General features: G+C 51.9%; 2 protein-coding genes and 2 long non-coding RNA genes across 18 annotated transcripts in view; 1 reads left to right on the forward strand and 3 right to left on the reverse strand.

Moving 5' to 3' along the window:
- Positions 1 to 11882, forward strand: part of PIGL (phosphatidylinositol glycan anchor biosynthesis class L) — a 49752-nt gene extending 37870 nt beyond the window's left edge. For 4 of the 8 annotated variants that reach the window (XR_015147847.1, XM_086358707.1, XM_086358712.1 and 1 more), the window contains 2 exons: positions 1554 to 1687; positions 10382 to 11882. Coding sequence is in view for 6 of the 8 variants with exons in the window: in XM_086358707.1 (XP_086214833.1) it covers positions 1554 to 1687; positions 10382 to 10471 (224 nt within the window). In the remaining 2 variants the exon portion in view is untranslated. Of the gene's footprint in view, positions 1 to 1553; positions 1688 to 3566; positions 4038 to 10381 lie in introns of those variants that run through there. The other 4 variants (XR_015147846.1, XM_086358706.1, XM_086358711.1 and 1 more) reach the window with 1 other exon arrangement.
- On the reverse strand, positions 90 to 1863 carry LOC147351964 (uncharacterized). Its single transcript, XR_015147849.1, has 2 exons — positions 1753 to 1863; positions 90 to 445 (listed from the first exon to the last, which is right to left on the reverse strand). It is a non-coding gene; the product is annotated as an uncharacterized LOC147351964 (long non-coding RNA).
- The window catches only part of CENPV (centromere protein V), a 30515-nt gene continuing 21303 nt past the window's right edge, over positions 5861 to 15072 (reverse strand). Inside the window, exons 1-5 of one of the 8 annotated variants that reach the window (XM_086358702.1) lie at positions 14552 to 14938; positions 11635 to 11733; positions 10321 to 10390; positions 7062 to 7176; positions 5861 to 6166 (exon numbers count right to left, since the gene is read on the reverse strand). In XM_086358702.1, the coding sequence (XP_086214828.1) occupies positions 6042 to 6166; positions 7062 to 7176; positions 10321 to 10390; positions 11635 to 11733; positions 14552 to 14697 (555 nt within the window). In that variant the 5' untranslated portion in view covers positions 14698 to 14938 and the 3' untranslated portion in view covers positions 5861 to 6041. Of the gene's footprint in view, positions 6489 to 7061; positions 7177 to 10320; positions 10391 to 11551; positions 11734 to 12816; positions 12963 to 13702; positions 14108 to 14551; positions 14939 to 15072 lie in introns of those variants that run through there. The other 7 variants (XM_086358704.1, XM_086358698.1, XM_086358701.1 and 4 more) reach the window with 7 other exon arrangements.
- Positions 12874 to 13646, reverse strand: LOC147351966 (uncharacterized). Its single transcript, XR_015147851.1, has 2 exons — positions 13532 to 13646; positions 12874 to 13073 (listed from the first exon to the last, which is right to left on the reverse strand). It is a non-coding gene; the product is annotated as an uncharacterized LOC147351966 (long non-coding RNA).

Consider the following 15072-nt stretch of genomic DNA (forward strand, 5'->3'; position numbering starts at 1 on the left):
TGTCCACTGAGAAGTATCCTCTGTGTGTGAGGGAGGAGGGGGTGTCATCAGGGTTCTCTAGAGAAATGGACCAACAGGACATGCAGATAGACAGATGTGCTTCTGTATATATTATACACATACAGATGTTTACACAGCATCACTGACTCAATGGACATGAGTCTGAGCAAACACCGGGAGAAGGAAAGGACAGGCGAGCCTGGCTTGCTGTGGTCCATGGGGTGACAAAGTGTTGGGCACGACTTAGCAACAGAACAACAATAATAATATATAAAAAGGAATTGGCTCACACGATTATGGAGGCCAAGAAATCAAGGATCCACCACCTGCAAGCTGGAGGCCTAGGAGAGCCAGGGCGTCCTTTAATCTGTCTGAGTCCAAAGGCCTGAGAACAGGGAGCCGATAGGGTCAGTCTTGATCTTGGGCAGACGAGCAGGGTCCAGCTCTGCAGTCGGACAGAAGGGGACACGTTCTCCCTCCCTCGATGGACTGGACAAGACCAATCCAGGCCTTCTGCTTTCCCCAGTCATCCAGTTCAGATGTGAAACCCACAGACACACCCAGAAACAATTTTGACCAAGAACCTGGGACCCATATGGGCTGACACAGGACGTAACCACCTCTGTGGGCCTTGCCCCTCACCTGCCCGGCTTTCTCCCTGGCCAGCTTCTATCCCACCTCTAGTGTCCTTTCAGGATGTCCATCCAAGCTCACATCTATCCCCCAGGTAACTGACCAGGCTGTAGGTGACTGCTGGGTGCTGGACAGGTCTGAAACACTTCCTAACTCACGGGAAGGCGTCTGACCGCCCTCACCTCCCTGAGCCAGTTTCTTTGTGGACATGCACCCCTCACAGGAGAGCCCTGGGGACTGAATGATGGACCCCAAGGCAGCATGCCCTCTCTGGGTGGGCTTCTGGCTGGTGAAGCTGCAGGGGCTCAGGAACATAGCTCTGGTGTGTTTGCTCAACCCCAGAAGACAGCCCCGCTGGCGCTAGTGGGAAAGAACCCACCTGCCAATGCAGGAGACAGAAGAGACCTGGGTTGGGAAGGTCCCCTGGAGAAGGGAATGGCAACCCACTTCAGTATTCTTGCCTGGAGAACCCCATGGACAGAGGAGCCTGGCATGTACTCATGAAGAGTTGGACACGACTGAGCAGCTAACCACATGGCATGTGGGAGACAGGCGGGTCCCACACTCACAAATGACCAACAACCCATCATACAGATGAGAAACTTGAGGCTCACTGAGGTGAAGGGACCTCCCCAAGCCCATGAGTTCTCCAGTGACGCAGGAGCCAGGCCTATAGCCTCCTAAGACAGAAAGTCTGCCTGCACCACTCCCCCCTTGGGTTTGACCCTGGCCTCCAGCAGTCAGTCTCTCCCTGCTGGGGGCACAGAGCACACAGAGGGTGGCCTCCAGGTGTTCTGGGCCCTTTCACCCTCTCATCTGTGAGAACAATGGGCAAAGAGCAGCTCTGATGCACGCCAGTGGGGAGCTCAGGAAAACCAGCCTGGAGCTGCAAGTCACCCCGCCCTCCCCCGCCCCCGCAGGGTGCTCGGTGCTCACGCTCCAGTCTGTGAACCTGCTGCGCAAATACCTCTGTCTGCTGGACCTACCCTGCTCCCTGCTGCTCGCCCGCGACGCCCTCTTCGTGCTCACCCAACGTGAGGCAGCCCAGGCCCAGGTGAGGACCGCCCCTCGTCCCCACACCGCTCCCCCCGCCCCATCAGGTCCCCCAAAGCCCCTCACCCAAGGCCTTCCAAGTGGTTCTGTCCCCAGGGCAGGCCCACAGCCAGACACTGGGAGCCGTAGACCTTCAGGGACTTGCACCTTATCTTCTGAGTATAGAAACAGCACAACTGGAAAAAAAAAAAAAGTAACAATATAGGCTCAGTGTGGAAAGTCTGGGAGTAGATACATAAACGCAAGTCGAAAATAAAAATCATTCATCAAAACTACCTGCAACCCCATCCCATATAGGTAATCACTAAAATACAAGAGTATTGACATATGTATGTAAAATGGGGTGACACAGAGCCTTCTGTTTGAAACCTACTTTAACATCTTGACCGTCTTTTCTGACATCCTTACATGTTCAAATCTTAATGGCTGCCTGTGTTCCCTCGCACGGACATTGCCATAAAACAGTTCACAAACCCCTGAAGATTGGACATTTTGATTTATGGGTTTTTTACTGTTATACGTGGACCAGGCTTCCAGCTTGAGTCTTAAGAACTCAGACTTGTCAGGAGCCTCAGTAAAGACCAGTGGGCAGCCCACTGTTTGCCTGTTGAGGAGTCAGGCCAGGCGAGGCCCTCTTGGTGGAAAAGTGGTGGTCGGTGGGGGGCGGTGGGGTGGGGGGCGGTGGTCTGAGAAGCACTGGGCTAGCGACGAGGCTGCCAGGAGTTCTAGTCCTTAACCCTTTGCATTCATGTGGAACTCTGAGAGTAATTTTTTTTTAATGTTTTAATTGGAGGATAATTGCTTTACAATGTTGTATTGTTTTCTTCTGATCAATACCATAAATCAGCTATATGTCTACACATGTCCCCTTCCTCTTGAACCTCCCTCCCACCTCACACCCCATCCCACCCCTCTAGGCCATCACAGAGCACCAGACTGAGCTCCCATTATGTATTTTACAGATGGTAATGTATATGTTCCAATGGTACTCTGAGAAAAATTTTTATTTAAAAATTGTGGTTGTATTTCCTGTTGAAACCACAGTATGTAATATTTTTGCCTGAATATAGTGATGTTCTCATTATCAGCTTCAAGCTTATAGTCATCACGGGGTATTTACATCTCTAAAGCCATGGATGTTCGAACAATGAATATAAAATGAGTTTTTTACGTAAATGTTTGCAATGATACTCGCTTAGATTATAAGCATTAGTTGTGGTCTTTACAGAAAAACAGGAACTGTATTTATAGGGTCTATCTAGTTAAATCAGTTGTTATGATCTATTCTATTTAGAAACCGAGCTACATTAGTTCTGAATAATAGGATAACATTCCCCCACCAGATGGCAAAGAGACCCCTGGACCTATGGGTACCACTTCCTTTCTTCTTCTCAGAGTGGCTGTATTTACCCAGCTTAGCTGATTCAGAGGAGTCTGGGCAGAAAACAGCCCTGCACGAGTCATATACATGGGGTAACGGGGCCAAAGGATGAAGAATATAGGCGGGGCAAAGGAGTGAAGAATGTAGGCTCGAGTCAACCTGAGGGCTCTGGGTTCCAATCTCAGCTTTACTACCTGCTTGCTATTTGAGATGGATGAGTTTCCTCATCTGTTAAAAAAAAAAAGCAACAGTAAAGCCCTTCGCTCACAGGGTTGTGACGGAGATTGTGCTCGGCTGCATCAGCACCGGCTGGTCTTGTCATGGGGATGTCAGGAGATGGAGGGGTGGGGCGGGAAGCAGCCACTATAGGCCAATCCGGGGGATTTCGAAGGTCACAGGGGAAGCCAGGTCTGGCTGTGGCTCTGAGTGTGCAGGTGGGAGGAGGCAGATGGAAACAGCAGAGCCACCAGCTCCAGAACCACTCCTCTCGTCCCCCCAGAGAGCCATGTCCTGCCACCGCAGCCAGCTGCTCTGGTTCCGCCGCCTCTATATGCTGTTCTCCCGCTACATGAGGATTAACTCTCTGAACTTTCTCTGAGCCAGAACGGGCTCTCGGACCAAGAAACCAAGGGAAAGACAGCCAGGGAGCCCAGGGCCTGTCTGGAGCAGGCTTGTCTCCCCGAGTCAAGGACATCCCAGCATCAACCTGAGTTCCAGGGCCCTCTCCTCCAAACTGCCCGGCCTCTAATAAAATGGGAGCTGTGCAGACCCAACAGGCTGCCAGACCTGAGCGTCTTCCTCTGGGCGACAAAACCAAAGCCACCAAACACAAACCAAGCCAAGGACAACGACAGCTACCTGGCTAGCTTCTCGAGTTCTTGTGTGGAACAGTTCACACAATGGCACAGTGTCTGTGAACTCCCTAACACAGACCTGCGATTATTATAAATAAACGTAAAGGTCTCTGGAATCCTGTCCTATGTCATGTATTTTCATGTTTTTTCCAAGGCAGGCTCACCCCCCATACACATGCAGAGCAGTCTATACTGAATTTGTTCAACCATAATTCCATGGCTTTATCTTTGTGGACTACACATCAGATTCAAATCTAGGGAAAACGCCTCCACAAGGGGACCTCCCAGGTGGTCCAGTGGCTAAGACTCCGCGCTCCCAATGCAGGGGACACGAGAAGAGCAAGATGCTACCAACAAAAAAAATGCAAGTTGCAAAACAAAACATACAGAAGCTGCTGCTGCTGCTAAGTCGCTTCAGTCGTGTCCAACTCTGTGCGACCCCATAGACAGCAGCCCATTAGGCTCCCCTGTCCCTGGGATTCTCCAGGCAAGAACACTGGAGTGGGTTGCCATTTCCTTCTCCAATGCATGAAAGTGAAAAGTGAAAGTGAAGTCGCTCAGTCGTGTCCGACTCTTAGCGACCCCATGGACTGCAGCCCACCAGGCTCCTCCATCCACGGGATTTTCCAGGCAAGAGTACTGGAGTGGGGTCCCATTGCCTTCTCCATACAGAATCTAGTAGTAAAGAATTCACCTGTCAATGCCAGAGACATAAGAGATTTGAGTTTGATCCCTGGGTGGCGAAGATCCCCTGGAGAAAGGAATGGCAACCCACTCCAGTATTCTTGCCTGGAAAATCTCATGGACAGAGGAGCCTGGTGGGCTACAGTCCACAGGGTCGTGAAGACACGACTGAAGTGACTTAGCATTTGTTTTTAGGAGACACAAAACTATATGTTTTATATGCCACTGCAAGAGGGAGGCAGGTCAGAGGGGATGTTCACTGCACCATAATATACTCCTGTTTCACCTGTAGAATGTTTTACCAGCTCCTTCCAACCTGCCTTCAGCTGATGTGGTGACCACACAGAACCCCAGTCCATCTGGATGTCCTCCTCCTGCTCTTTTTTCTGGTCTACTCTCCCTCCCAGATAATTTCATAAGTCACTTTCCTAAAGCAAAGAGCAATACTTACTAAGCATTTGCCATTAGGTATGTACATATACACCCAGTAGTTGGTAATGGAAGGGATGCTTTAAGAAAGCATCTTATTGTAATAAATAAAGCACTGATTATGATAGGAAGCTACATGGAACACGGAGGGTGTGGCAGGGTACGGGTCGGAAGACGGTTTAGAGCCCTCAGGGCTTCCCAGCACATATAGGACAGAGCCAAGATGCCACAGGCGGCTTCTATTTCTTTCTGACCCTCTATTTCTTCCCACCACAAGTCTGGCTTTACCTTGTGCCCACACCTCTGTCCACAGCTGCTTCTCTCTTCTTTTCCCAAATCCTGCTTCCTTTAAAAACATAGGCTCAAAGTTATTGTTGATGGGTAGAGGGGGCTCAGTTTTGCAAAATGAAGAGCTGTGGAAATTGGTGGCACAAAACCGTAAACATACCCAGCACCACTGAGCTGTGCACTAGAAGTTAATTTTGTGTATTTTACCACAATTGGCAGGGGGGGCGGGGGGGGGGATCAGAAGCTGATTGACTTAAAAAAAAAAAAGAAACAGGCTCCCATCACACTCCCCCAGAGGTTTTCCACAACTAGCTCCTTCTCCTCCAGACTCCTGGGTTCATGTTCTTGTCACAGCTTGGGTAGCTTGTGACCACTCACCAGCTCTCATTTGTCCTTTGACACCATCCCCCCCACCCCACCCCCCAGCCAGGCCAAGGCTACAAGAACCATAACAGTGCTCAGTAATTACCTGCCACTGAACCACTGGCCTCGGAAGCAAAACCAAAGGACAGGGAAGACGATAAACCAGAGGAACCGCTTTAATGTTAAAAATATTTATTTCTCTAGAAGATCGCACAAAAGTCAGGAAGGGGGACAGAAGGGTATCAACTAGCCTATGTCAAAATCAGGTAGGGGAGGACAAGAGCTGCCTGAAGACACTGGTGGCCGGAGCAGACTGCAGAGGCCGTAGGCCCTTCCTGGACAGGAGGCGTGGGAGCTCACTCCTTGGACATGTTCTTGATGGTCTTATGCTCCTTCATGGCCTTTTCCCAGTCGCTGCCATTGAACTCTTCCACCACCACGCTGCGCACGGTGCCCTCATCCAGGCAGTGGGGGGCAATCCCTGCAGGGAGGTGGGCATGAAAGCCGGGAAGGCTCTCAGACAAACCCACCCCACAGCTCACCACGGCAGCTCCTGGCTCACTCTCCTTCTCTCAAACGGGGCTCAGGGGTGGCCAGGGCTGACTGTCATTCAACATCGAGCTGAGAGGACAAAAGAGAAAGGCTTGAGCCTGGAGCCACCTCTGCTGGGCAGCCTGAGGAATTCACAGGCCTCATCCAGGGCACTGAGGGGTAACTTTCTCAGCTTTAAATATGTCCCCATCCGTACAGGAAGGCAGGCGGGAAAGACGCTCCGTGTAGCAGGAAAGGAGCAGACAGGAGCTCTATGGGAAGAAGGGTAGGCGGGCAGGGTGACGTCAGGCCCCCCCAAGGCTCAAGACAGCTGGCCCATGCAGTCCTGGAGGCTGCAGGCTTCCAGAAGCAGCCTCCATGGCTACTTCCTACCCGATTTGCATAGCAGCTGGTGTCATTCTTAACTGTCTAAGGGTGGTTTTGCCCCCAGATCCAAGAAGAGGGACCTGGGGTTTCCTTGTTTGTGTTTGAACAAGCCCAGTTTTACTGGCATCATCACTGCTGTTCATCCTCACCTCCTTCACATGCCACCCCCGCCACCCCAGGCCCATGTCCTCCCCCTGCAGTGGGCCCCCCGGCAGCATCCAGCTCCCACAGCAGCAGGAAATACGAGTCAGGACCGGAAGGTCTCTGGAGGCCCAGGGCCAGGCTATGCCGTGTCTGCGAAGAGTTCAGTGGGCGAGCCCCGCTCCTCTCACACACGTGAGGGAGAGGCCTGGCCAGGCAGGAGGATGGCCAGAGACTCCAGCACCCGTTCCAGAGCGTGTCTCACCCCAGGTGGCCACGGGGCGTTGGTGCCCCGAGCTTGCCCCCATTCCACTCACCGAAGCCTCCAGGGTTAGAGCGGGGAGAATAAAAGCTCTGGACGCCACAGCGCTTACAGAAGGTGTGCTGCGCCTTGTGGGTATTGAAGGTGTACGTGGTGATGCTGTCGGCTCCCTGAGAGACACAGACAAGGAGCTTCAGTTGTCTTTTACAGAAATAAACCCTGTAAAAACCTCAGTGGGGAACGCCCTCTGGCCCGGCTCCCAGGGTCACGAGGACACGTCCTGTCTGAGGTTGGGGCCCATCGTCACAACCTGGAGACCCATCAGCCTGGAGCATGACAACTCAGGGCTCCCTGCACACAAAACCTCTGATCTTGAGCTCCCCACTGCGGCCCAGGCCTAAATGAGAAGGCATCAAGTGAGGGACTGGGTCCCCGTGTCCCCAGACAGCACCGCTCAAGGCCTTGAGAACATGCTCGCTGGACTCAAATTCATCTACAAAGGACCAGGAAAGGACATCACAGGCTAACATCCCTAATGGAGACACAGACAGGAGACCCAGCAGAGGACGTGCACAGACAGTTCAGAGAAACCAGAGAAAAGTCTCTCTTTAACCTTTGACACGATATCCATGCTCACGAACTGCAGTGAGGTATGCTCTTCATTGTCCCGGGGAAAAATTACCAACTGAGCTTACTCAGAACTGCGTGTGTAGAGAAACGTGCACTCCTGGATGTGAGTCACAGGAGTACAAATCCACAACACTGGATAATATCTGCCAACATTGCAAAATGCACACTTTCTCTAACCCAGCAATGCCACTTTTAGAAATGTATCCTGCAATCAAAACTCTGTATTTTATCCAACCACATGGATATAGGTGTTAACGCACCATCTGTAAAGGCGAAACCTTATAAAAAATGGAAACTGTCCCACAGAAGATTAAAGGAATCAAGTACAGACATTAGAATGGAGTCTCTCCGAGTTTTGAAAAGAATGAGGCAATTCCACTTAGAAATACTAACAAGCAGACAATCTCCAAGGTTACAGAGGGAACTGAAAAGGCGAGGTTTGAAACAATTTGTGCAGTACACTACCATTCCTATTTTTAAAAAGCACACACCCTGGCACGCACTTTCAAAGAATAACTGAGAAAGCAGCAGTTTATCTCTGGAGACACTGGGTGCCTGAAGGGTCAGAGGTTTCCACATGTCTTCCCGACCATCACCATGGAGAGGGTCCCTCGGAGCCACACAGAGAAGTGGCTCCCTGAGGGGCCTCTTCTCAACACCCCCGCCCCCAACCTCTCCTCCACATACAGGCAGCAGGGAACAGTCACGTGGTCCCCAACCACGCAGGGGTATCTGATCAAACACTTCCCCTCAAGAAACTCACAGTCTCACGGCCTCCTGGGTCTCATCAGCATGAGAGCCCAGTGCTGACACCAGACCCTGTCCATGCATCCAACCACCAGCCTGACCCACCCTCGAAATTTCTGCTGAACACATGGCCCATCTTAGTTGTAATGCCCTGTACGTTCAACCTCCCTGCTTACTTCTGTCTCCCTGCCCTGTCAGAAATGACCACCATGACGACAGACCCATGGTCAATTCTCCCGACCCCAGGGGTCACACCCTCTGAGCCTGACCAGTCCTACCATTCTAAGGATGCTCATTTCCAGCCTGCCCACTGGTCTGCCTCCACCCTCTGGTCACGAAGGCCAACCTGCAGCTCCTTGGACATGCAGAGTGTGCGCCCCCAACAGCCTCATCTCTAGGGGTCTGCCCAAGCCCACCGAGACTCGCCACCAGTCGGCCTCTGCCACACTGCCCTGCTTAACTCTCCACATGGCACTTCTAGGCCTCTTATTTCTCTGTCTCCCCTTTGTAAAACATAAGCCCTGAGGGGACAAGGGCCTCGTCTGCCACATAAACTGCTGGGTTTCAGTGTGACAGAGCCTGGCACACAAGAGGTGCCCATAAACACTGCTGAATCAAAGAATGAGTTCTGTACTTAATTTTAAAGGACAAACAGAAAATTGCTCCTTCAACAGGCTGGGTCAGAGAACAGTGCAGTAAACACCAGGGCAATGACTGGCGGGCGGGCCCATGGAGGGGACAAAGTGGGTAACTCTCAACTCTGAAACCGAGGGCCCCTGGCCGCCCATGTGTCTTCGGGGACCACCTGTCTCAAGGGGTCGGGCCACAGTCTCTAGCTGGCACCCAGGGGAGGGGGTCTCGTGGGAAAGACAAGGGCAGGTCTGCTGCCCACTGGCACCCTCCTCCCCACATAAGACACCCATGGGAAAGATCCAGGGCAGACAAAGAAAAGCAGACAAACTGACCCAAAGTGCCTGGGATTAAATCTCAGCTTCTCCTTCCAGACACTCACTGAGGGGCCACTCAGTGCCAAGGCCCTGGGGCCACGAGCGCAGAAATGACCAGAGGTGCTTCCAGGAGGCCCTCCTGACCCAGGGAAGGAGACCTTCGCACAGGTCACAACCCCAAAGCAAAGACACTGATCAGACCACAGCAGGCAATGGGACCCAAGGACCAATCACAGCTCCATCCCACCCCGTGAGCAGAGTGCCAAAGCTTCTGTACTCTTTGACCAGAGATTTTACTTCCATGAGAACTGATCCAAAGAAACAATTTCTAAATTATTAAAGACTTAGGCACAGGGAGGTTCAAGATAGCACTGCACTCAACCTAGACGTTCAAGTGTAGAAAATCACTTGTGGCACATTCATATAACAAAAAACACTACAAATATAGCCATAATTGTATAAGTAGGAAGTGGCTATGGCTGGGGAGGGGGTGGAGGGGAAGCCAAGGGCCAAGGGACGGTGGCAGGAAGGCCTTTCTCTCTTTACCTTGCAAAGCTGGGACCAAGCACAAAAAATTCCCCCAAAGAATAAAGTTAAAAATCTTTTCAATCATTTATTTTTCATTGGGAAATGGTAAGAGTCAGTTATAATACAGAAAATGAGGTAAAATTCTGTGCTGAGAAAAACGCATATATTTAGACGTATTCATCCATGTCCAAAATAATGCACAAGGACACACACCAAAACACAATAATGGTTACCTTTGATTGAGAGGATCTGGGTGATCTTAAATTTATTTTTTGATCCTCCATGTTTATACATAATGGATCAAATATGTATCCAAAATATAAAGGAGAAAAATAACATAACTTTTTAAAGAGAAGCATGAAACCTGGGTGACAGGGAAAGTAAAGCCCCCGAGAGGCCCAGGAGGCTCCCGGCCCCCTGTAAGCCAGGGCAGGGCCCCCCAGCCCCGCTCAAAACACTCACCTTCAGAAGCTTGAAGCGAGAGGCAGGGACAATGAAGTGTTTGTTCTGCTTCTTCTTGCAGATGCTGCAGCTACGGAAAGACACGAGCAGACCCCGGACAGTGAACAACCCTATGTGCCCTCTGGGTTTCCCGGTCCCAGGAGCAGGCTGACCATGGAGGTGAAGGCCCTCTCACTGCCCTCCAAGGAAGGGTGGCTCAGGCAGGCAGGTTGGGTGCCTGGGGGCCTCTGCTCCGCAGGTCCACAGCCAGCAGTGCAAGCCACACAACCCTAAGAAAACCAGGACGTGCAGAACCACGTTCCCGCTCCCCACCCCCACCCCCACCCCCGGTTTACAAGTGACAGGAAGGGTGGGTTCACAGAAATCTAGCATCAGGCAGATCTCTGCTCTCCGCCTCGGGATCCACATCCCCCGCAGAAACGGACAAGGAAGCCTAGGTCCCCTGACCTCCTCTGCACATCAGAGGAAGCCCAGCTCCACGGCCCACAGGTCCTCAGAAGTAAACCTAAGTCCCTTGTTTTAGTCCCCCTTTTACGAAACTCTAATTCCACACGGGGTCCTCTAACAGCTTATTCCATAGGGCTGCTTCTTCCATCTGTTAGTACTGGGTCAGGTCCCCGCAGGAGGAATTCCATGGAATTTATTCATTCTTCACATATAACCCAGGCACCACGGCACCAAGGGGCAGAAAGAACTGGCTATTGTTGAACAGTCAGTTACACACCAACCACAGGTCAGAAGGCGAGCCTGGAGGGCCTGACCTATCACAAGGTGGGCAGGTGCTGACAGCGGGCCCTCTGCTGTCCCTGGTAGCGCCACTTGCCTCACCTAGACAGATGCGCCAGGTGGCCTGGGGCATGGCAAGCTTCCAGGTGTGCATGCACTTGCCTCACCCCACCCAATTCTGTGGAGTTCTGCAGACTCTGCCCAAGGCCTTTCATCCAGCATCCAGCCCAACCATCTTCAAGGTACCACTCTCTCCCACACACGGGTGGCACTCGTCTCTGAGAAACTGCCTGGCCCGAGTCGAGGGAACCCCCATGTCCCCTGAGGCTGTGCTGCAGGACTGAGCTGTGTCACACACACAGCAGGCTGTTATTCTTAGCCTCCCGCCATCTTTTAAATTTTTAAAGAAAACATCTAACACACATAAAAGGAAAAAACAGAACATGAACCTTTATGTTCCCATCACCTGACCCCAATTCCCTGCTCACGGCCATGGTGGTTTCACCTGGATCCCAACTCCCCAGACGATGCTGAAGTGCCCTCAGGCGCTGTGTCCTCTGAAACAATGTAGGAAAAGACGACACTCACTTGCAGTCGAAGATGTGCAGGTCAGCCGAGGCCCAAACTTCAAAGCGCACGGCCCCACAGTGGCAGCCTCCTGTGTGTTTCACCAGGCCCTGGTATTCGCTGGAGGGAGAAATCAGAGAGATTAGGATTCCTAAGCCGTCAGGCCGCAGTGGAAAGAGAGCAACAAGATGGAACTGGAGTCTTCACGGGACAACGGGGACACATTTCTGCTTTTGAGGTGCCCTCAGTTTTATAAAAGGATTCAGTGCCTTCTGTGTCTACGAGCTCTTTTTTCCACTTCTATTTTGTTAAGTTGCAGAATAAATTATTCCCAATGTATGGAAAAGAGAGAACTGGGGTGAAGATCCTAAACCAGCCACCTGAACATTTTTATTTATATGGCCAGTACTAATTAAGATTTTTTATAAGCAGGGCAATAAAAAAAACTAGGGACAGTAGACAGGGTCCCGGCCTTAGGGACCTTGAGCAGCCATTACACAAATTACTGAATATTTACATGACTGTGAAAAAGGGTGTACAGGCTGCTGAGAAAAAGAAAGACAAGAGGATCAGACTGAGTCCTGTGGTTCAGAAGAGTCTTTGAGAAAGTTAACAAAAGGCTCCTGTAATTCTGCTGCATTTCCCTCTGGTATTTTGCATACATGTGAATTTTTACAGAGCTATTTGTATACATTATGTTCAACTTTAATCCCTTTAAAACTTGTAAGTCAGGTCCTTCATTGGACATTATTAAGATTTGATAAATATCATCCAAGTACTTTCCAGAAGGGCTAAACACTCTTATCAGTAATGAATGAGAAAACATTTCACTGAATCTTCTCAAGCAATAATTACAGGAAAAGGAGCTTGCTGCAGCTTTAATTTGCATTTATTTGGTTACCAAGACTGTATGCTTTTTCATGTTTCTATACAAGCTGACTCCATTAATTTGATGTATTTTTTTCCCTGCATACACAAATAATGCTTATGGTAAAAAACAAACCTTACAACATTGGACAGTGCTAAAGATGAGAGCCTCCTAACACCCAAAGGGACCCACAGTTAACTGTTTGCTCTATGATCCTCCAGATTCATACAATAATGTTTTAACAGTAACAGTGAAGTTACATATTCTAATTTAGTTTTTCTTTCTTGAATGAATGTAACTTGCGCCAATCTGATAGGTTAAAAACAACAACTCACCCTTTCACTTCAACACTTTGAAATCTTTTCTTTTTTTTTTTTTTTGCCATTTATCAGTTTGTTTTAAAATCTAAATTTACTCCAAATCTGCGTTTTACGACACTGGGCAGTAGCTGGCACACTTTAAGGGCTCAAAATTGTTGGATGATGTAGATTTTTAAATGTTCAGCCTACAGTCCAAGATGATAAACCAAAAAGTGAAGCGCACGGAAAACCCAATATTTCATCTCTGAGAAGCACTCGCCTAACGAGAATTTCTTACGGACAAAAGACAAAAAAACACTTTTAAGAAAAAGAGATCCTCGAGTTGTTATGCAATTGTTGGGTTGTTTTGTTTTTTGGGGGGAGAGGTTCTAGTGAAACACGACTGACAATGAAATATTAAGGGCGCTACAGGGCAGGGGCCTCATCTAGACGACGAGGCGCCCCCCGGAGCTAACAGCTCGCTGCGAACCCCACGGCCCGTCCAAAGTCCTTCTGGGGCAGCTGGGAAGCCGGGGGTCCTTGGCCCGCGGTCGCAAAGCGGGGGGAAGCAGAGCCCCGGGCCTTGGAGCGCTCGCGGAGGTTCCGAACCCAGCGGCCCGCTCGGTCTTCCAGCCGCCTGGCTCCGCGCACTGCGCGCGCTGTAACCGAGCCGCCGGTCTCCCCGGAGGCTCCGAACTGTCCCAGCGCCTCTCGCCCCGTCCCTGCCCTCACAGCCGCTCTCCAAACACACATGCACAAACACGAAAGAGGCCCCGGGACCGGGAGCCGCGCCGACCCTCATCCCGGGAAGGCTGCCGCCTCGGCGCGCAGCGCGGGCCGGGCGGAGGCCTTTGTCCGGCCGGTGCGCGGCTCGAGCACCGTGGCGACGTTAGGGGCGCCGGCCCGGCCGCGCCGCACTCACTAAGTGTCCAGCAGCAGCTTGGCGGCGCCCTCGAAGCTGAGCCTCTGCCGCTTTTGGAAGGTCTCCCAGCGCTCCCGCTGCTCGCCCAGGTCCAGCTCGGACGCGGTAAGCGCCGAGGGCGGAGGCGGGGGCAACGGCGGCACCGGCGGCGGCTCCCCGGGGCCCGCCTCCTGCACCGGCGGCGACCGTCGCTTGGCCGCCGGCTGCCTCGCCGCCGCCCGGCTCCCGCCCCCGGCCTGAACCGCGGGCCGCCGTGCGCGATCGGCACTAGGGGCCGAGGCAGGGGCCCTGGAGGTCCCCGGCCGCTTCTGCCCGCGTGGCTTGGTCGCCCCGCCGCTTCTCGCCCGCCGCATGGCTCCCGCAGCCTGGCGCGCAGGCCTCTCCGCCGCGCGTCCCCGCTCACCCGCGCGCCCGCAGCGCCCCGCGCGCTACCACCGTCCGCGCGCGCCCGCCGCCCCTCTGGCATACGGGGCGCCGCGCCCGCCCCGCCCCGCCCCGGCCGCTGTCCGGCCTCGGCCCCCGCCCCGCCCGCACCTGGCCACCGCGAGCGCACCCACCCCTGCTCGCCGCGGGGCCCGCACCTGTGCCGCTCCAGCCGGCAAGCCCTGCGGGACCGCGCCTCGGGCCTCGGCTCCCGACACTCGAGGCCCGTTTGCACCTGCCGCGAAGCCTCCTGGCCTCCTGAAACCCCTGAGTGCTTCCTCCTGCCTTCCTGAGGCCTGGGTCACCCTGAATTCCCAGTCACACGCGAGCAGGCACCCCGGGACAACTTCATCTCGAATGAGGACAGCACCTGCCTGGCAGGAGCCATCGTGCGCCCGAATGAGCTAGGTAATGTGGATAAATGACCTGCCTCTCCGGGACAAGCAGCAGCTGAAATCAAAGTTCTCACACTTGGGCTTTCCTGACAGATTATAAAACAGCGTCTTCAGGAGCTTGATAGTCAACAGATTTTTTAAATTTAGTAAGTGAATGAACTCCACACCAAATTCCATTATTATGGTTCTATTGATCACAGCATCAATTTAAAGACAAACTCACAAGAACCACTGATGGAACTCAAATATTTTCCAAACCTATTTTGTTGCCCTATTTTATTCAGATCTTGAAAGAAATAACATTTTTATATAATAACTTTTAACTAATTTTTTGTGCCCTACTTCCTTAATTTTCACCTTCCTTTGTTAATTGTTTTTATCTTATCGTTAGTTTATTGAATTAAATACAGAGGTTCTTTTAGTATTTTTTGTTGTTCAGCCGCTAGGTTGTTTGACTCTTCGATCCCATGGACTGTAGCACACCAGACTCTTCTGTCCTCCACTATCTCCTGGAGTTTGCTCAAATTTATGTCCATTGAGTCAGTGATGCCA

This window comes from Bos grunniens, chromosome 19, assembly GCF_055505025.1.
Source record: "Bos grunniens cultivar Pamir isolate PY7600 chromosome 19, Bosgru_T2T1.0, whole genome shotgun sequence".
Lineage (NCBI taxonomy): Eukaryota > Metazoa > Chordata > Mammalia > Artiodactyla > Bovidae > Bos > Bos grunniens.